The 22,422-nt window shown below is 36.5% G+C and overlaps 1 protein-coding gene across 4 annotated transcripts in view; it reads left to right on the top strand.

Annotated features, from left to right (window-relative positions):
* The window catches only part of TOPBP1 (DNA topoisomerase II binding protein 1), a 71,161-nt gene that overhangs the window by 28,544 nt on the left and 20,195 nt on the right, over positions 1-22,422 (top strand). For all 4 annotated transcript variants that reach the window (XM_061421216.1, XM_061421222.1, XM_061421219.1 and 1 more), the window contains 13 exons: positions 4,703-4,914; positions 6,595-6,881; positions 9,154-9,327; positions 9,424-9,533; positions 11,891-12,014; positions 12,570-12,716; positions 12,834-12,936; positions 14,574-14,766; positions 16,906-17,126; positions 18,027-18,193; positions 18,438-18,549; positions 20,854-21,017; positions 21,510-21,647. In XM_061421216.1, the coding sequence (XP_061277200.1) occupies positions 4,703-4,914; positions 6,595-6,881; positions 9,154-9,327; positions 9,424-9,533; positions 11,891-12,014; positions 12,570-12,716; positions 12,834-12,936; positions 14,574-14,766; positions 16,906-17,126; positions 18,027-18,193; positions 18,438-18,549; positions 20,854-21,017; positions 21,510-21,647 (2,152 nt within the window). The remainder of the gene's footprint in view (positions 1-4,702; positions 4,915-6,594; positions 6,882-9,153; positions 9,328-9,423; positions 9,534-11,890; positions 12,015-12,569; positions 12,717-12,833; positions 12,937-14,573; positions 14,767-16,905; positions 17,127-18,026; positions 18,194-18,437; positions 18,550-20,853; positions 21,018-21,509; positions 21,648-22,422) is intronic.

Raw genomic sequence — 22,422 nt, forward strand, 5'->3', positions numbered from 1 at the left:
CTCTTGGTGTATGTATTATTTGTTTTTACTTACTGAAAAGCATACAAATTAGCATTTCACTGGATTTCTTATAATATTTATGAGGAGTATGTTGCATATCTGATGTGGTGGCTCAAAGTGGAAGGGAGAGAATGATGTTAGACAAGTACTTAGCAAGTATTAAGACTACAGGCATTAATGCTTACTACCAAGAAAAGGAATATTTAAAGATACTGCTTGTCTCAGTGTTATTTCCTTCTGTGTGCCATATTCTTTTTTAGTATACATTGTTTCTCTGCAATGCAGTGTTAAGCAGAAATAATGAATACTTTAGGAGAAAGAAAATGAATTTAAAAGTTCTTTAAATTAGCCCAACCCCTAAGTGAACTTTAATGGTGGCTGTTTAAAAAAAAAGTAGAAAACTGTTACATAAATAATTGTAAATGGACTGACTTTCACATTAAAGGAAAAGTTCTTTTAGATTATATCATGAAACAGCACTTAAAATACTTTAAAACAAGAGCCACACCTAAACCAAAGTGATTCAGAACATTTGGGGAAAAAAGTAAAGATGGGCAAAGATATGTGAAAAGAGAGGGGTACAATTTTATTATCAGACAAGTTTGAATTCAAATTGAAAGGCATTTAACGGGGAAAAAGCATGTTGTAAATAAAGAATGCTATTTACACTGAAGGTTTTTAATTTCTAAAAAAATTAGAAATGAATAGTAGAAATGGAAAATGAAGACTGTATCAACTGGACATTTTAGAACTTTTTAATAACTCTTGGTTCAAAGAGGAATTCAAAACCATTTATAAGCCTAGATATCATTGTCAACCTAATAGTAACAAGCAACACCAGTACCCACATTGTGACCTTAAAATACCATTTCCCACTAAAAGAAAGTAAAGCTTAGAGAAATGATCAGTTCTACGTCTGGGGCAGAAAAGATACCAGTGAGTCTGGAACCTTTTGTCAGAATGGAGAACAAATATATTATTGAAGACTACTATGAAGGATTGTGTCAAAAGGACCACCACTGGCCGAAGACAGGAAAAGTGTCAATAGCAGCAGTGGCTCCAGACATCATCAAATAATATTTCAATCATGATTTCATAATGGCACCAAAAAACTAAGTTAATTGGCCATGTTTGAAGGATGCTAGGAAACCAACTCATTATTTTTGAAAGCTGGTAAATGAGGAGAAAGGATCTGGTATTTATTCTGCCTTCCTGTACAGTCTGTATCAGACTGTATCCATAATAATAGATAAGACAAAGTTTCCCTTTATAGAGGTATTCCAACAAATGAGTGAAGAAGAAATGGTAAAATTTTGACTCCTAATAAATGGAAGAATCTAGATATTGAAAACCAACATTCACAAAATAAAGAGAAAACTAGACATATGCCTCCTTATGAAGAATATACAACCATCTTGAAACAATCTTATCAAAATAATGAAACCTCATGATCCAGTATCTTCAACAGATATAAAGGGGGCATGGAAAGAAGAGGGAACCTGGAAGCCAAAAGACATAAAAAATGAAATGTAGTGTTTAAGGGTGGGAAGTGATAAAGTAAGGAAGTTCAGTTCAGTTCAGTTGCTCAGTCATGTCCGACTCTTTGCAACCCCATGAACCGCAGCATACCAGGCCTCCCTGTCCATCACCAACTCCCAGAGTCCACCCAAAACCATGTCCATTGAGTTGGTGATGCCATCCAACCATCTCATCCTCTGTCATCCCCTTCTCCTCCTGCCAGCAGTCTTTCCCAGCATCAGGGTCTTTCAAGTGAGTCAGCTCTTCGCATGAGGTGGCCAAAATATTGGAGTTTTAGCTCCAAGATCAGTCCTTCCAATGAACACCCAGGACTGATCTCCTTTAGGATGGACTGATTGGATCTCCTTGCAGTCCAAGGGACTCTCAAGAGTCTTCTCCAGCACCACAGTTCAAAAGCATCAATTCTTCGGTGCTCTGCTTTATAGTCCAGCTCTCACATCCATACATGACCACTGGAAAAACCATAACCTTGACTAGATAGACCTTTATATCTACTACTGTGGGCAGAAATTCCTTAGGAAAAATGGCGTAGCCATCATAGTCAACAAAAGAGTCCAAAATGCAGTACTTGGATGCAATCTCAAAAACGACAGAATGATCTCTGTTCGTTTCCAAGGCAAACCATTCAATATCACGGTAATCCAAGTCTGTGCCCCAACCAGTAGCCCTGAAGAAGCTGAAGTTGAACAGTTTTATGAAGACCTATAAGACATTCTAGTACTAACACCCAAAAAAGGTGTCCTTTTCATTATAGGGGACTGGAATGCAAAAGTAGGAAGTAAAGAAACACCTGGAGTAACAGGCAAATTTGGCTTTGGAGTACAGAATGAAGCAGGGCAAAGGCTAATAGAGTTCTGCCAAGAGAATGCACTGGTCATAGCAAACACCCTCTTCCAACAACACAAGAGAAGACTCTGCACATGGACATCACCAGATGGTCAACACCGAAATGAGATTGATTATATTCTTTGCAGCCAAAGATGGAGAAGCTCTATATAGTCAGCAAAAACAAGACTGGGAGCTGACTGTGGCTCGGATCATGAACTCCTTATTGCCAAATTCAGACTGACATTGAAGAAAGTGGAAAAAACCACTAGACCATGTATGACCTAAATCAAATCCCTTATGACTATACAGTGGAAGTGAGGAATAGATTTAAGGGACTAGATCTGATAGAGTACCTGATGAACTATGGACAGAGGTTTATGACATTGTAAAGTAAGGAAGTGATAACTATAAATATCCAAACAGTGGCTGCTATTAACATGGGAGGGGAGGGGTGGTACTAACAGAAGAGGCATATTGGAGAGGTTCTGGAGTGACTGGTAAGAGTCTGTCTTCTGACGTGGGTGGGGAAAATAAGGGTTTTCATTTTATAATTCACTAAATCTTATATTTCCTTTTTTGCTGTGTTCTATACTTTGGTTATACTAAACAATAAACTTTTGGAAAAAACAAATTGTAGAAAAGAACAGTAAGAAAATATGGCAGTAGACTAAAGCAGTGCTCATAGAAAAATTCAGCAAACTGATTACATAAAATACTAATATACAGAAGTCACTGACCTTCATATGTGCAGCTAGTTAGAAGAGCTAATGAAAACAGAGGTCTCTTACTAAATCTGTAGTAAGAGATAAATAGGTAGCAACTGATATGTAATCTTAAAAAGAAAGAAAATGAATGAACAAAATAAAACCAAAATAGACTCATAGATACAGAGAATAAATTAGTGGTCACCAGAAGGGAGGAAATGGCAACCCACTCCAGTGTTCTTGTCTGGAGAATCCCAGGGATGGGGGAGCCTGGTGGGCTGCCGTCGATGGGGTCTCACAGAGTCGGACACGACTGAAACGACTTAGCAGCAGCAGCAGAAGGGAAGGGAATAAGAGGCTGGGCAAAATTAGTGAAGGGGATTAAGAGGTACAAAATTCCAGTTATAAAATTTAAAAGTCACAGGGATGTAATTAGATTTGGTATTGATCTTTTGTAATCTATTTAAATGTTGAGTCACTATATCATACACCTTAAATTAATATTGTATGTCAACTATATTTTGATTTAAGAAAAAAGTTGAAAGTGAAACTTGGAAGAGCTACGGAAACTTGTAAAATGCTATTGAGGGAAACAGGACTTGAAGAGTATAAAAGATGTACCTGTTCTTGGACAGGAAGACTATAAACATTATAAAGGAATTGTTTAGAGAGGGCAATAAGCAGACTAATTCTTAAATTCATAAGAAAATATTAGCAAGCAGGAAAGTCATAAAAATTCTGAAATAGAATTGTTATTTAAATATATTTTGTAAACCTCACTAGATAATAGTATGTCTGTAAGTAGCAGAAAGTTAAGTGAACAGACAGAAAGCATAGAAATAGACCTAAATACAAACGAATTTAGTATATGATAAAGGTGATGTTTCAGCTTATTGAGGAAGAGATAATTCAATAAAATCGGAGCAACATCTCATACCAAAATAAGTACCAAATTAATTGATCAGTGGGTTAAATGTGAAAAATGAATCCTTGAAAGTACTAGGGAAAATGTGGGATACTTGACAAAATCTTAGAAGTGAGGAACTAGACCTGAAACCCAGAAGTCCTAAAAGACATTTCTGTTTGTATCTCAAACGGTGGTGTTCTCTTTAATATTCTGTGATCTTGAGGAAGACGCTTAATTTCTCTGCATCTTTTCCCAGGTTGGATCTTTATGATAACTTGTAAAATATTGGTATTTCACAAATACTGAGAGGATCCAATGATATACTTGAAAATGCTTAGAGAAGTTGGGGTGTAGGGCTAGAAGTTGTGTTATTCATACTCATCCTTTGCTCCCCTAGTTGTTCCGTGTCTTTTACTGGGAGGAAAGACAAGGTGGGTAGGTGGGTGATGACCAATTAAATAGATTATCTTTCTGGTTATTTCTTGTAAGTCTGGTTTAATTTGCTTATTTTTAAATAATTAATTTTTAAAAGTTTAATTTTAACAATACATTTTTATCCTAGAGTAGGTATTGTAAGAGGATTAGCTTAATTTAAGAAATATAACCAACTTTTAATGTATTTTCTTTACTTAGAACTCTGACAACACCATTGTATTAGAAATGTCATTCTTTGCCAACTATTATGCATATGACCATTTGCTTTTTTTTAAAATGTAACTTTCAGTGTTCAAGAATACTTCGTTCGCAAGTCCAATGCAAAGAAAGGCATGTTTGCCAGTACACATCTTGTTTTGAAAGAGCCAGGTGGTTCTAAATATGAAGCTGCCAAGAAGTGGAATTTACCAGCAGTCACCATAGCTTGGCTGTTAGAGTCTGCTAGATTGGGAAAGAGAGCAAATGAAAACCATTTCCTGATTGAAAATTCATCTAAAGAAGGTTAATATTTTTGTTTGTCATTTTATATATATTTTTACAGTTTGGTTTCTGGGATTGTTGTTCAGTTGCTAAGTCGTGTCTGACTGTTTGTGACCCCACAGTTTCTGGTATATGAATGTGCTAAAACTTGTTTTTCAGACAGTTCATTAAGATTTCTCCCTTTAACATGAGCCACTGTTGGGCACCCATTATTGGGGAGAGGGGTGAGCAATATAAGTACGTTCATAGCAGAAATGTTTAATTTATAATTGTACTATCAAGTGTAGGCACAATCTGAAAGCTAGAAGGTACAAACAGTATGGGAGTGTTCAAGGGTCTCAGTGTTTGAATCTAAAGATGTGAGCTTGGATCCCATTTACTGTTCCTTCTGTGAGTAAAGTGCTGTCTATTCCTATTTTAGTTTTTCCTGTCTATGCATTTTATTCTATTCCAGTCTGTTCCTGGACTTCTGCAACTTATCTCTTGCCCGCCTTGTGCTTGCTTGTTCCTCCTTGTCTTTCAGCTCCCAGCTTAGATATCACTTTCCCTGGAAAAACCTTCCTTGATTTATAAGTATGGCCTTGTCTTGCCATAACACCATGCCTCTTTTGTAACTCTTATCCCAGTGTTACCATTCCAGTTTACTTTCCTGTTTCCCTGCTCAGCCATAAGCTCTGAAAAGGCAAGGAGTACATGCATCTTGTAAATTATATATTTTCATTGTCTAGATTGGACCTGGCATGGAGCAGCCATCTAGTAAGTGTTCTTGATAAATGTTGAAAAATGGTAGGAGGCAGAATGGGAGGACACAGTAGCCTCTCTTATATAACATGAGGGCATCCCAGGTCACACTTTAGGGAACCTTGGGAACAGTTCTCAAAGCTATTACTTATTACTTTTCTCTAGATAAACTGGGAATTTTACAACTGAGGCGAAGTAATGTTTAGGTCATATTAAAATCTCATTAAGAACTTTTCAAAAACTTGACTGTAGTTGTTAACTCTGAGTACATATAATTGGGATTTTCTTTTTACTCTGCCATTGACCAAGATGATATTAACTTCTTGTTCAATCACTAAGTCATGTCTGACTCTTTGTGACCCCATGGACCCAGCACACCAGGCCTCCCTGACCTTCACTGTCTGCCAGAGTTTGCTTAAGCTTATATCCATTGAGTCAATGATGCTACCTAACCATCTCATCCTCTGCCACCCTCTTCTTTTGTCTTCTGTCTTTCCAGTGAGTCAGCTCTTCACATCAGGTGGCCAAAGTATTGGAGCTTCAGCTTCAGCATTAGTCCTTCCAATGAATATTTAGGGTTGATTTCCTTTAGGATTGACTGGTTTGATCTTCAAGGGACTCTCAAATGTCTTCTCCAGTATCGCATTCTTTGGCACTTGCTTATATAATTTTGGGCAAATTATGAGGTTTATTGAGAATATTTTAAGTTATAACAAGATGAAACAGGAAATCTAATTTCATTCATTATTTCAGTTGATTTGCTTGTCTAACTCAACATATATTTTAATGTCTGGTTTATTTCTTTGAAAGTAAGTTTATAGCTTTGTGGTGTGAAGTGTACTTAAGAATTCACATGAAAACTAATAGGAAGATAAAAACATCACTTCTTGTATGCCTCTTTAGAGACAAGAAAATGACATCAGTGGCTCATATTTGTTTCTTTTCATTTTAAATCTCTAGAACAAAGTTTGGAAACTGAAACAACAAATGAGGTGAATCTAAATCCAGATACTCCAGAGCATCCTGTAACACATCTGGAAACTCAGAGAAAAACAGCCGTTACACCTTTAGATATGAACCGCTTTCAGAGTAAAGCTTTCCGCACGGTGATGTCACAGCACTCCGGACAGGCTTCAGTGTCCCCTTCCCCAGGACAGTCACTTCAGAAGGAGCCCTCATTACACCTGGATACGCCGTCAAAGTTTCTGTCCAAGGACAAACTGTTCAAGCCTTCCTTTGATGTGAAGGTGAGGCTTATAGAAAATGGTTCTGGAGATAACAGTTTTATAGTTCATAAAGTTAAAGCACCAAGTTCTCCATCACTTAGTTTGTAGTAGTAACTTCAGAAATATTGGCAAATAGATTCATGATAATGAGTCCCTATGTATACCCAGCGTTGAGGTAACAGCTAGAGATATATATGGTGTGAAATCAGGACATCTGGGTTCAAGTTCTGTGTCTGTTGTGAATGGTATGATTCGCAGATTGTTTAATATATTTGAGCATCAGTTCTATCTTTTGTACAAATAGGATAATATCACTGAAAACTTACACACTTACTGTAAGAATCAAGTGAAATTGTGTGATAAATAGTTTCATAAACTGTACAATTACATAGACACATTGGACTTAGGTTTTGATTCTAGGAATACACCCAGTGCACTTTCTGAAAATGTTCTCTCTTTACCTTTCAGTCATTTGCCCTAAAAAGATGAGTTAAGTGTGCATCTTTCTTTGATCTTCTGAGCATTGGAATATGGCTCCCTGTCTAAAAAATGCATTCACAAATGAAGGTTTAATTCAACCTTCTCAGATAGTTTTCTTTCATTCCCCAAAGATAATTTTCTTCACTATTCCTTTAGTAGTTCTTGGCCTTTCAAATAGCTGTGCGAACCATGATTTTTTTTATCCATGAACCTTTGCAAAATTATTGTGTGGTTTTACTCATAGTATGTTTTGGAGCAGACTTAAAGTTTGCAAGTTGTTCATCTTCAGAAAATAAACATAAATTGACCTGGGACAGTTTTCTCCAAGCTAAATCTTTGATCAGATTTCTTCTGAAGTAATATTTTTACTGTAACACTACTTATGCTGTGAAAAGTAGAGGGAAAGCACTGGTTTGGGAATTGTGAGATCTAAAATCAGGCCTCTGCTTTGCCTCTTACTGCCTTTTAAGGCAAGTCAACTTCTTTGTGTTTCATTATCCCCATCTGTAAAATTATGGAGCATATCTAGATGATTTCTAAGGTCTCAAAGCTAGTAATATTCTTTGAATAGTAAATGGAATAATAATAGGCAAGATAGTAGAAATATTTCTGTTTGTTGAGACCATTCTTCTACTTTACAGTGAAAAACTGATGGTTCTGAAATAGTCTCAGTGAAGGTATAAAGCACATTTAAAGGTTTTATTGTTCAGTCATAATGTGTTTAGCAATGTCTCTCTCTTGTGATATATAAAATAGTACTTCACCTTGTACTCAGTGGTCTTTAAATTAATGTAACAGATGGGCAAAAAAGAAAAATCTGATTATCTACTCTGCTCTCTAGTACATGGTGAAACACTGATGCTTTGCTCATGAGAATATATCAGTGTTGGTGCATGCATTTTGCTTACATGGTTTCCTTTACCTGTGCAAATTGTGTGTGTTCAAGGTTAATATTCATGACTTGAGCACTGGCTAAATACTTTCTGCTGTGTATATGGAATACTATTCAAATGGGAAAGAGAATGAGCACAAGTCCTGAACAGCAGTGACTAGTGCTCACGTGGGAATTGGGGTGGCTTGGGAATAGGCATATATTTTGTACCTTTGAAGATTTTTCATAATCCTCAGCTCAATATGACTTTTTAATCCTCCTTATTGTTCATGTCTAGTTTATATCCATCCTTGCTTACTTGTTTCCTTCTGTGTTTTTTGCTTGTTTACTTGTTTGTTTTGTTTATTTTGTTTTTTTTTGTATCATTTTAACCAATTTCAACTGTGAAGTGAAGTCGCTCAGTCGTATCCAACTCTTTGCGACCCCATGGACTGTAGCCTACCAGGCTCCTCTGTCCGTGGGATTTTCCAAGCAAGAATACTGGAGTGGGTTGCCATTTCCTTCTCCAGGAGATCTTCCTGACCCAGGGATCGAGCCCAGGTCTCCTGCATTGTAGGCAGATGCTTTACCGTCTGAGCCATTTCAACTGTAAGATCAGACAAATGTGGTAAAATACTACTGAAAATGTATTAAGCTGCTTGGTCTCTTTGAACCAGTTTGTTGGACAGTATGGAATTGTTTTCTTCATTGTCTATATAGATACAGATAATACTTCATTCTTTTTATTGTTGTTTGGAGGAAAGCTGGAGTAGGTTAAAGCTATAATCCAGTTAATACTGAGGATTATTCCCCTTCTCTCTTTACCTCTTTTTTCCCCTTTCCTTTTTCTGTTTACCTCTGTCTCCCCTCTTCTTTCTCTCCTTTTCTCTTCCTTTTCCTCACTTCCTTCCTCCTCCTCCTCCTCCTCCTCCATATACACAGGATGCTCTCGCAGCCTTGGAAACTCCAGGAGGTCCCAGCCAGCAGAAAAGGAAACTGAGTACACCACTCTCAGAAGTCATCGTCAAAAACCTGAAACTTGCTTTGGCAAATAGCTCTCGAAATGCTGTTGCTCTTTCTGCCAGCCCTCAACTGAAGGATGCCCATTCAGAAAAGGTGGAATTATATCTCTTATTAAAAGGAAGTTTTAGATTTAAAAAAAACATTTGAAATAATAATGATTGATCTGTTTCTTTTATTTTCCATGGGCAGGAAGATGCTCCGAAGCCACTTGAGAACGTTGTGGTGTGTGTTAGTAAGAAACTCAGTAAGAAGCAGAGTGAACTAAATGGGATTGCGGCCTCTCTAGGTGCAGACTACAGGTAGTTGGCACGCATTTTTTTTGGTGGTGATATGAACTCAATTTATAGGGAAACCTAAAGCTGTTGTGAGCATCTATTTAAAAAAAAAAAAAAAGCATTATTTTGCCTTTTATTAATAGTTTATCATAGTATCTACAAAATCCAATTTTGATTTAATTTACCTCATCCTTTTAAGATACCCTCTCCCATATCAATTCACTCTTACATGTATGTTTTTAGGGCATATTTAACAAATATATGAGAACATACTTTGTGACACTATTTCTAAAAATCTGGGATCCGTGAATGAGTACAGTCTAGAAAAAAAATCCTTGTCTTCAAGGAGTTTTTTTAATACATTTAGGTCGGAGATTTTAAGCATGTTTCTTAGTGATTTTCAAATTAGAGCCCTTCTGTGAGTACTGCTAAGTGCTGCAGCACTCCTGAATTAAAATGGTCTTTTTGAGGATGTTTAATGCCTATCGTTTTTACTTTGGAGTCATAGATAACCACTCTCAACCTGACAGCCCATCTAGAGACAGGTCCCTAGCACAAATGGCATCAGTGTCAGGGATTGAGAGACCCTTGCCTATTCCAGCCAGTGCTGAGTTGATCGTATTCCTTCATTGTCTGTGGTACTCGCTTTCTTGATCACTTGTTTTCAGCAGTTCATAGTTAGCATAGTGATTGGTTTACAATTAACAAACAGTTTGAGGAATATGATTAGCTTTATCTTTCCCTTTTGGTAAGTCATTTCAGTTATCTTTTTGATGGAGAAATTAAATCAGGAGAATGGAAAAATAAAATATATTTGTGTGATTATAGGCACCTTAGTGTTTCATTCATCTATTGTAGAAGAGTAAAGCTTTCTTACTTATAACTATTATTTGTATTGTCTATATATTGTTCTTACCTGGTTGCTGAGTGCTCAATATGAGGCAAGTATTATCTCATACCATTCTCACAGTAGCCCTAAGAGCCCTAAAAATTGAATGTGTCCATGGGGATTCTGTTTAGATGTAGACTTATGTAAGATTTAAAAAATGCATATAGGACTTGTGTTTTTATAAGATTTAAAATGCCAGTCCTGGGAATTCCTGGTGGGTCCACAGGTTAGGATTCTGCACTTCCACTGCTGGGGGGCCAGGTTCTATCCCTGGTCAGGGAACTAAGATCCCACAAGCCACACCAGACAGCCAAAATAAATAAAATGCCCCAGTCTTCTCAATATAAAAAAAAAATACATTGCTGAAATCCCTAAATAGAATCTAATACTCAGTGGCATTACTTTGGAATTTGCATTAGGTATATTCCTGAAGTAAATTTCTGAGACTTGATAATTAATGAGAGGAAAGAACTCTTTATTATGCAGAGGTTACAGTATGTATGTATTCATAGGGTAATTGGCTCTCAAGTGCTGCTGTTCCAGATGTTCCCTTCCATACGCACCAAAGAGATCAGTGATACTGTCTCCCACCTGCTGACAGTTAAAATCTAGACCAGATCTTCCTGACACATCAGATATAGCACTCCCTTTTTATTACAGATATTTATACAACATTCCTTCTACTAAAATGGATTTCATAAATCTAACTTTTATAATTAAAGTCAGTAGAAGGTACATAGTAATAGAATATACATTAAATATGTAAATGCCTTTGTCTGATAACACAGAGGGGAATGGAGTATTTATATTTTTGCATACATAGAAAGAGCACTTCAAATGTGATAGCTGGAAGACTGAAATAGATATGGAGACTCAGATACCATAAACAGGATTTCTGTTGGTAATATGACTACCATGAGTTGTTCACATTTAGCAAACTAGGTTAAGGAAATATTAAATGGGAAGAAATCGGGAGCACAGTGTAATAGCTAAGAGTGTGCATTTTGAAGTCAAAATTGGCTCTACCTCTTATTCACTGAGTATGTTACTTAATCATGTCCTTCAGTTTGCTTATCTATTAAATGGATAAAATAATACAGTGTTTTAGAATTGTTGTGAGAAATGGATGCATAATGCTGTGTAGAGTACACAATATTATGGGCACAGAGTGAATGTACAGTGACTAGTGGCTGCCAGCAGCTGGAGGATAGGTTGGATACTTAACTGGAAAATATCTTTATCGTTATATCACCCGTATGAAGTGATATTATAGAAGATGTTTTAAAGAATATCTTTCTGCGTCTCTCTCTACATTTATATATTGAGAGATATGCATATAAAATTTAACAGTGAAAGTGGAGTCTGTCATTTAGTGTTTTTGCTTACTCTGGTTCCTGAAAGGTTTTGGGTATTCTGTTTATAGAGAATAATGATAAACTAATGTCGTTATCTCTCTCAGGTATTCAGGCTTTTGTGGGTTTGATTGTTTTAGGTGGAGTTTTGATGAGACAGTGACTCATTTCATCTATCAAGGACGACCAAATGACACTAATCGGGAGTATAAATCTGTAAAAGAAAGAGGAGTACACATTGTTTCAGAGCACTGGCTTTTAGAGGTAAGCATACTCCCCGCGCCTTTCTGTTAAATGAAAACATAAACAGTACTTCAAGGCACAAATCCATTTCTCTGTACATAAACAAGTTTGATAACCTTATTTAATTGCACATTTCCTTTCTTTGGCATCAGAAACTTAAGGTCTTTAATCCTTAAATGCTTAGTAAATCTTTAATGGGTATTCTTTCAGATTGTCTCTGATTCTTTTTGCTAGTTAAAAATGATATGAAAGAAAATTTTGTAATGCTTTGAGGAGAATTAATTTAGCATGCCAATACAGTTTCTTTTCTTTCTTCTTCTTCAATTTTCCTTCTGGGTATTCCCTGAAATGTGATTGATACTTTGGCAAAAGCATAGAAATAGAATTAGATTTCATACTTTAGTGGGCAGGACATTTAAAAGTGAGGACAAATTGTTACTTGTATAATGGAATTTTAAAGTCAACTACTTTTCAAAACTTTAATTTTGTGAACTTTTGCCATCTTAGAATTCCTTAACATCTTTTAGTTACTAAAATTTTTTTAGTCCTGTTTTAAAGCACACCATTGTATTACAGTGTGCCCAGGAGTATAAACATCTTCCCGAATCTCTTTATCCACATACTTACAATCCCAAAATGAGCTTGGACATCAGTGCAGTGCAAGATGGCCGACTCTGTAATAACCGACTACTTTCAGCTGGCTCTGCAATGAGGGATGATGAGGTAAACGATACAGATGATACATTTACCCCCTCTTTAAGCTGAATGTACAGTCATATATTGCTGTGAAGCCTTATACAGGGCTTGGTTTGAGAAACTGTAATTTTTCTCCTTCAATAGCCAGATCATATGCCTCTAGAAGAAAATGATATAGACAATATGACCACCAGTAATAAAGAACTAACAACATCAAATGGAAATGGGAGGAATGACTCTAAAGGAGGTAAAATATTTTAAATTACAAACAAAATTTATAAATGTGTATCTTTCATACTGAGGGCTTCCTTTGCATCAGATGAACAAATAAAGTTATCTTCTATGTTACTAAATAGAAGTAAAGCATATATTAATATTTGAGGATTGAATTGAGGTTCCATGCCAATCATTAATTAATAGCAAAACTTTGAGTGATAAAGTGTGAAACCTGTAAAATGTGTGAAACTAGGTATTCTACAGAGTTAGTGTGACACAGCTGTATTCTCTTAAACATAGGTAGAGATGGTAATTTTTCAAAAATTGGTCCTTTGATTCGAAAAGTTTCATTATATGCACAATATATTTTAACATAAATTCACATGGTTTTAAAGGTACAGAAGGAGGTGTAAAGAGTTTCTCTTTATCTTTCTGATGTTATTTATTTATTTTTGGTTGTGCTGGGTCTTCATTGTCATGGGCAGGCTTTCTCTAGTTGCGGTGCATTGGCTTTATTGTGGCTTATCTTGTTGTGAAACACAGATTCTAGGCACAGGAGCTCAGTAGCTGTGGAGTAGCTACTTAGTAGCTCGCAGGCCCTAGCGTGCTCAGGCTCCAGTAGTTGAGGCAGGCACGTGAGGCTCTAGAGTATGGGTGCAGTAGTTACAACACATGTGCTTGCTCTGCAGCACGGGGGATCTTCCCAGACCAGGCATCCCACCCGTGTTCCCTGCATTGGAGGGGAACTCCTATCCACTGTACCACCAGAGAAGTCCTCTGATGTTATTGTCTTATGATTTCTTCCAGAGCTGTTTTATGAGTGTACAATTATAAACATGTTTTCTCCTTCCCTCATTTAAAAAAATATATAAATATTAAACTACTATATATATTGTTTTATACTTTGATATTGATATTGTTATTTAACAGTTCAACTTGTGGAGTGTCATATTAGGACATAAGGAGCTTCTTCAGTCTTTTTCCCTTTTTTGGCAACTGTATAGTATTCATAGTATGAATGGCTCACTTTGTTTAGCCAGTTCCTTGTTGATGGGCATGTTGGTTATTTCTCTTGTCTTGCTATTATAAAGAGTGGTGCAGCAATGAGTAACGTTAAAGCTCTAGGTGTCCTCTCTTTAATGGATTTAATGGATCAGTATTTTCTATTTTCTTTACCCTACCAGAGCATTCCCTATGATTTACCTGTTTAGTTAGTCCCACTCTGTTCATTCCAAAAATGTTTATTTAGTACCTACTTCAATATTTAGTCTATAAAGAAACCAAAGATAAACATGTTGTGGTCTGTGTTTTCAGGGACCATAAGGGAAAATCATAAATGACTGTAATGTATGTCAGGGTGTGGTACAGAGCGTGAGAGGATCAGAAACTGGCAGGGTATCTGCAGAGGGATGATGACCATGCGTCTCAGCAGTGTCTGCAGAGGGCTTCCTGATTATTTCCTATTCCGTCTCCATAGTAAGGGCTGCCTTTATGTCTTGGTTCTGCAGTATTCATAGTCTTAGTACAGTACTGTAGCCTATAGTAAATATTCAGTAGATGTCAAGTCAATAAATCTGTGTTCAACTAAATCTAGACAAAATAGTTAATATGAATAAGGTGTGCTAAAGAGAAACTTACCTTGATTGGTATATTTTTGTTTGTTTCAAGCTCTGACACAGACTTTGGAGATGAGAGAGAACTTTCAAAAGCAGCTTCAGGAGATAATGTCTGCAACTTCAATAGTGAAACCGCAAGGGCAGAGGACTTCCCTCTCAAGAAGTGGTTGTAACAGTACCTCTTCAACTCCTGACAGCACCCGCTCTGCCCGCAGTGGACGAAGTAGAGTCCTAGAGGCACTGAGGTCTGTCCCTGTCACTGATGGCAGAATAGCTTTTCCTTCCTCCCTTTCTTGTTAACTTATCCTTCTTTCATTTCATGCAACTCCAGAATTCTTATTTGGGAATAGGAAGCAGAGGTGTGTTCCATACCAAGGAACTGCTTCCACTGAGGCATGATTAATACATTTTATTACCTCCCCTGAGAAAGACATGAGTTAAGATCCAGTTTGCCTTGTTTGAAATGGATTGAATGGTAGTCCTCTCTGTTCTGTGTATTAGACTTAAATAATATTGCTATTAGACAGTAAGTGCGTGTGTATGTGTATATACATATATAAATTTAGGCAGTTTTCTTATTGGATTACATGTTATTTTGTATTCTCTTTATAACTCTTATCTTCTAGGGAAGGTGATTACAGATCTTAGAGTGATGTGATTTAAGTTCAATAGAAATAACTTCATCTTTTCCTTAATAGAAAAATATGATGAAGGTTAATGGACTTATATCTTGAATTGATTAATTGAAATATGCATTTATCTATATTAACTGTATGTTTCATGAGGCTGTTTCTTTAGCTGAGTATGGAGCAAAAATGATTTTCTATTTAATACACCTCAGGTCATATTTTACATTTTAGAGAGCCTAAATCTTGTGCCAAAGTCAGTAAGTAAATATATTCTGAGAGTAAAAGGCCATCTTCCTTGTATTTGAGGCAAATGAACACTTTGGGAGTGCCATCAGCTTTAGCAAATTATTTTTATTAATAATTCTTTATGTATATACATTGAAATATTCAGTATACACATTGAAGGCAGGTATTGGAATTCTTTTTACTTTTCAGTGAAATTGGTACACCATAAAGAGGAACTAAAAAGCCTCTTGATGAAAGTGAAAGAGGAGAGTGGAAAAGTTGGCTTAAAGCTCAATATTCAGAAAACTAAGATCATGGCATCTGGTCCCATCACTTCATGGAAAATAGATGGGGAAACAGTGGAAACAGTGTCAGACTTTATTTTGGGGGGCTCCAAAATCACTGCAGATGGTGACTGCAGCCATGAAATTAAAAGACGCTTACTCCTTGGAAGGAAAGTTATGACCAACCTAGATAGTATATTGAAAAGCAGAGATATTACTTTGCCAACAAAGGTCCATCTAGTCAAGGCTATGGTTTTTCCAGTGGTCATGTATGGATGTGAGAGTTGGACTGTGAAGAAGGCTGAACGCCGAAGAATTGATGCTTTTGAACTGTGGTGTTGGAGAAGACTCTTGAGAATCCCTTGAACTGCAAGGAGATCCAATCAGTCCATTCTAAAGGAGATCAGTCCTGGGTGTTCACTGAAAGGACTGATGCTGAAGTTGAAACTCATACTTTGGCCACCTCATGCGAAGAGTTGACTCATTGGAAAAGACTCTGATGCTAGGAGGGATCAGGGGCAGGAGGAGAAGGGAATGGCAGAGGATGAGATGGTTGGATGGCATCACTGACTCGATGGACATGAGTTTGAGTGAACTCTGGGAGTTGGTGATGGACAGGGAAGCCTGGCGTGCTGTAATTCACGGGGTTGCAAAGAGTCAGACACGACAGAGGGACTGGACTGAACTGAACTGAAAATATGTTTCACTCTAGTTCTCTATAAAGCTGGCTTACCTTAGACTCTGAGAGGTTTGGTTGTTAGTAACCAAAAAACCTTCCTTAAAAGCAGCCTATAGATACTAAGTACACTTCCTACGTAATTATAGTTATTGTTTAATTACAGTTATTGTTTCCAGTGATTAAAAATACAACCTGTGAATGGTCAGCAAAATAACCAGGTTTCTAAACATGTTTCCCTAAGCCTATATAATTGAGAAAAGTCCCTTTTCTAAATGCTGTAATCATTTTGGAATTTTTTAAAATTTCCTACAGTAAACTTACCCTCTGAAGTTGAGATTCAATGTGCTTTATTTTCTAGGTAAAACATAAGTTTCTGGGAAAAAAATTTTTTAAATAAAAATTTCCCTAAGTTCAATTATTGAATAAGTATTTTCAAGTTGCTTACTGGGTGCTAGATGGTGGACATTTAAAGGTGAACCACCAATTTGCAGTCTAACTTAACAGAAGTTATGAGGACGGATTTTGTTATGGCTATCTGTTATTAAAATTGTGACTTCTGTTCCTTAGGCAGTCTCGTCAAACAGTACCTGATGTCAACACAGAACCCTCCCAAAATGAACAGATCATTTGGGATGACCCTACAGCCAGGGAGGAGAGAGCAAGACTTGCCAGCAATTTGCAGTGGCCTAGTTGTCCCACACAATACTCTGAGCTTCAGGTTGATGTTAAAAAACTGGAGGATTCTCCTTTCCAGGAGCCTTTACATGATTCAGAAATTGCTGAACAGGGTAATGAGAAAGAAATCTATTTAATTGTTTGTATTAAGTACATGTTGACTTCTTGAAAATAAATAGATAAGCACTTCGTGGTTCTCTGAATTGTACATGCCAACAAAAACTTAATAGATATATTTGGGCTTAAACTTGGAAGTCAGATAAATAATTATAAATTGATGTAATTTATCATACTCTGGTTGGGAGAATTCCATGGACAGAGGAGCCTGGCAGGCTACAGTCCATGGGGTTGCAGAGAGTCAGACACGACTGAAGTGACTTAGCCACATAGGCATCATAAATTGAAATATGTATTTTGATTAAATTTGGAAGTTAAGGATTAGGCATTTTTTCCCCCAGACATTTTTCCAGTTCTTTTTGCATTTGTGTAGTTAATGCTTGATTTTTCTCTCAATCATCTTGTTCATTTAAGTCTTAACTCCACCTAGCATTTACCTACATTTCTTTAGAGCTGTATGAGTTTCTTTCTGAATTCCCTATATTTTTCTTCCTTGGACTTTACCTTGAAAACAAAATGCTTCCTGTTTCTCATCATTGGTCATCTTTCCCCCTCTTTCTCTTTCTGATCACATGAGTATTTCTCTATACTAGATGTATAGATTTATCTCTGCTTCTGATTTTCTCATAGAATTGCTCTCATTTTTAAAATCTGATTTACATTTTACTGATGAAGGTGTGGTATTTAAAGAGAGAAGCACACAGATAACACCATTTGCCATTTTAATTGCATTCATTTATAAGCTCTAGAAATAGGCTACTTCTTTTGCATGTACATTTTACATTCTAGAATTTCTGTTTAATTTCATCTTGGTTAAGACAGATGAGAATATTTCCCAGACTTTCTTCTTAGTCATATTTGGATAACATCACACTGTAGCATTTTATTGCCCTCAGCTGTCTGTGATCCTGGGAACGTATGTGTGACCGGAGCCCCAAAACACCCGATCTCTGAAGAACTGGAAGCTCCAGTGAAAGACAGCCACCTGATCCCTACGCCTCAAGCCCCCAGTATTGCCTTCCCCCTAGCCAACCCACCTGTGGCTCCACACCCTAGAGAAAAGGTTTGTTTATCCTTAGTATGGTGATAAAACTTTTGGATATTGCTGTTACGCTACATTCAGAATTTTTTGATATCAATATCAAGGTTTTGTCATATGTTGAAAACTTTATTTCTTTGTACTTTATTATAATCATTTCTGCATTTGATGACTCAGAAAACTAAGTAAAATGTTACTGTAAAAGAACCATAGACTTGATAGCTGTTTTGATGTTAATTTTTTTCTAAAATAAACTTTTCCATTCCAGATTATAACAATAGAGGAGACTCATGAAGACTTAAAAAAACAGTACATATTTCAGTTGTCATCTCTGAATCCTCAAGAACGTATTGATTATTGTCATCTGATTGAAAAACTAGGTACAAGTATCTTACTTATGTCGAAAATGTAACCTTATTTGGAAGTCAAATGTAGCTAACTATTGATTACCATTTTTAAGCTGTAGAAATTGAGATTAGAAAGATGAATAACTTGTCTCAGGCCATACAGCCTGTCAGCAGTAGAACTTAAGTCTTAGGATTTAAAGATTTAAAGTGAATCCCATCATTCAGGTGTAAGAATCTTGTCCTACTTTGAATGTTCATTGTTGAAACTCTGGACAAAATCAAAGGAATTATATAGTTAAAAACTACATTTTCATGAAGTTGAAGGTACACTGATATCCAGACAGGAGCTCCTCCTGCTGTGATGTTCTTATTCTACTGGTTGTCAAGCTCTTCCTGACCATTCTGGAAGCAGCATACTAGAAAGGTAAACTTCCTAACAACTACTTTAAAAAGTAAAATGAAGCAGGTGAAATTAATTTTACATATGTATTTTATTTATATGTGTACTTTATTTAATATTTACTTTATTAGTATATGCAAAATATATTCAAAATATTTTATTCAACATGTAATTAGTATAAAATATCAGTGAGATAATTTGCCTGTTTTCTTACTAAGTTTGAAGTCTGGGATATATTTTACATGTACAGCACATCTCAACATCTCAATAGGGAGTAGCTGTGCTTCAGGTGTTCAATAGCCCCATGTGACTAGGAGCTACTGTATTGGACAAAGCAGCCTTATAGAACTTAATATGACAACTTGACCTAGAGAAACATTAAGAAATAATGAATGTTTTTAATAGTGGCCCTGAATCATCAAGAAAAGATTAAAGGTCCTTTAGTGCTCTCCTTTTAAGTTTGAGGGACAAACTTAAAACTCCTTTTAAGTTTTTTTTTTTTTTTAAGATTTCTTTCGGATACAGTTGTGTACTTAAGAAGCTGTATGTTTTGGAAACTTCACTCATGTGGAACATTTGTTTCCCAGTCATACAATAAATTAGATGGAGATAAGTCAGAATTGCTAAGCGTTACCTAGAGCTACCAAATGGAGCACTTTCAAGTGTGTGTCTTCCGTAGAGTGTTCCATCTCTGTAAACTATGCAGCTAGCAGAGACTTGTCTAGAAGAGAGCAGAGGCAGATGAGGGCAGATTGCTGAACTGGGAGTCTGTGACTAGAGGGTTTTTGATACTAGACTGCAGAGAGTCCCATCATTGTATAAACGAAGCAGCCATGGCCAACTGATGTACATAAATAAGTTCGCCTGTTGTCTGGGTTATAATAAATTCATTACGTAGAATTAGATATTGATATTAATAATGGAATTTTTACCTTATTGTTCTTTAGTCACTGTGATCCTGGGTTAGTTACTCTATACCTGTGTCCTCATATGTAAATTGTACATAATAGAATATTCATAGAATAGTGATGATTAAATGTGTCAATACTTATACTCCCTGACTTGTATAGTAAGTGCTCAAAAGTATTGCCGCTCTTAATTATTAAAGTCATCTGTAAAGCATGAGTAGAGTTCCATTGTTTTGTTAAAAATCTCAAGAAGTCCTTGGTACCACACTGCCTACCCTCTAAAATAGAAATAAAAGCATGCTTTACATATGCTTTCATTTACTTAGGCCTTCTTTCCTCAAAGTCAGACTTCTTTCTTACATATCTGAGAAGAGGGATCAGCTCTCACCATCTCCTTCATCTCTATTTACCTAGCGTGTGTTTTCCTCCTGAGCTGCTGTGTTGGTCTACTGACCTTATTTCCACTAAAAGCAGGACAAAAATTTTTTTTTCTGTATTTAGTCTATAGATGCCCATTTTTGGCCTCCCTCTCCCTGGTGACACATATTCAGTGCTTGAAAACTGCTAAGGTAGTTGAAAGAGACTTAAGAGATGTGAACCTAAGAGAGGCTTAAGAGAGCAACCACTTGCAGTTTGTTGCTCTTGTTTGTATTCATTTTCTTTTTTTTATTTTAATTGTAACCAATTTCAGAGAAGCAGGAAATTTTGAGTAAACATTTTATAAAAATACGCATGTAAAGTAATTGTCCGGGGTTTTGTTTATTTAATGCAGTTCATTTATAAATAACTTCTCTGCATTCCTGGGCTCGATTCCTGGGTTGGGAATATCCCCTGGAGAAGGAAATGGCAGTCCACTTCAGTACTCTTGCCTAGAAAATCCCAGGGGCAGAGGAGCCTGGCGGGCTCCAGTCCGTGGGGTTGCAAGAGTCGACGACTTAGTGACTACACCACCACCACTGCATAGTTGAGGTACATTTTCCCTCAGAAAAGGTTACGAATCAATAAAGTATTGATTTTTCTCTAATTAAGGTGGATCAGTGATTGAGAAGCAGTGCTTTGATCCCAGCTGTACACACATTGTTGTGGGGCATCCACTTCGCAATGAGAAGTATTTAGCCTCCGTGGCAGCGGGAAAGTGGGTACTCCATCGCTCCTACCTCGAAGCTTGCAGGACTGCTGGGCGCTTCATGTCGGTGTGTATGCAAATTAACGTGAAGGGTCATTTTTCTTTAAAATTAAATGTCTTAATAATTGATTCCAGCACATAAAATATTAAGCTAGTTATTTGAAATATTTTGGTTTGTAACTGACCATCGCAATAATATCTATCATGTAGTTTTTGAAGTTTTCAATCAAGATAACCTCAGGGATCTCTCTTGTATAGACAAGTAATCAAACTGTTAATATATACCTCCTCCGAGACCATGTCCTTCTGTGACTTTCATCTTATAGTAGGTAAAGCCCAGTAATCTAAATATTACCAGTTGCTAAGATGAAGCTAGATGTACATGACTTTCATATGAAGGCAAATTAATCTACATTTCCTCCATGCTCATAAATTGATGCTTGTTTAGTACTCTCTGTATTTAAAGGAACAAAATGTGTAGCTTGTAGCTCTTACTAGACTGGGGACTCTTTGAGGACGAATTGTAGAAATTCAAAAGTTTGTTGAACTAATTCTCTAGGAAGAAGACTATGAGTGGGGAAGTAGTTCCATACTTGATGTTTTGACTGGAATCAATGTACAGCAACGAAAACTAGCACTTGCAGCAATGAGATGGAGGAAAAAAATCCAGCAAAGACAAGAATCAGGCATTACTGAGGTATTGATATATATAATTATGTGGGTAGTATAAATGGCATTTGATGTCATGACTAGTCCAGATTTTAATTTTTAATAGATAACCTGTATTACAAAGTAAGAATAGTTCTATTTGTCTTTTATTCTTTGATTGATATACTTAATTTGGGCATTCTAAATTGAGCTTAGTGTGATTCCTAATTCTTCTAATTGTGATCAACAGTAATATATATTTAGTGTTGATGGCGCTCTTAAAAATCATTTATATGTGTAAAATGTGACCCATACTATATTTCTTCCAAAGAATCTTTTCAGCCTCTAGCTTCAGGAGTTTTCAACTTGGGGTCCACAGATTATCAAATCATATATCAAAGGAGTTTATAGATCAGATTCAGAAAGGCTGTACACTTTTGATGGGAAAAATACATCTTTATTTTTACAAACCTCTAATTGAAAGTTTGCATTTCCTTCATTATATAAGTCTAGGCAACAAATCACAACACTGTTAACAGTGCTGTGACATTCCCCACAGAAATCAGGTATTTTTTTTAATGTGTCTTTTTATTTGGCTTTGTTGAGTCTTACTTGCAGCGTACAGGATCTTCACTGCCTCACATGGGGTCTTTCCTCGTGGTGCACGAGGTCTCTAGTAATGGCTTTCAGGCTCAGTCGTTGCAGCGTGGGTTTAATTGTTTTGCAGCATGTGGGATCTCCAGCAGGGATCAGACTTGCATCCCCTGCATTATAAGGCAGGTTCTTAACCACTGAACCACCAGGGAAGTCCCAAAAATCAGATA

Source organism: Bos javanicus, chromosome 1 (genome assembly GCF_032452875.1).
Source record: "Bos javanicus breed banteng chromosome 1, ARS-OSU_banteng_1.0, whole genome shotgun sequence".
Lineage (NCBI taxonomy): Eukaryota > Metazoa > Chordata > Mammalia > Artiodactyla > Bovidae > Bos > Bos javanicus.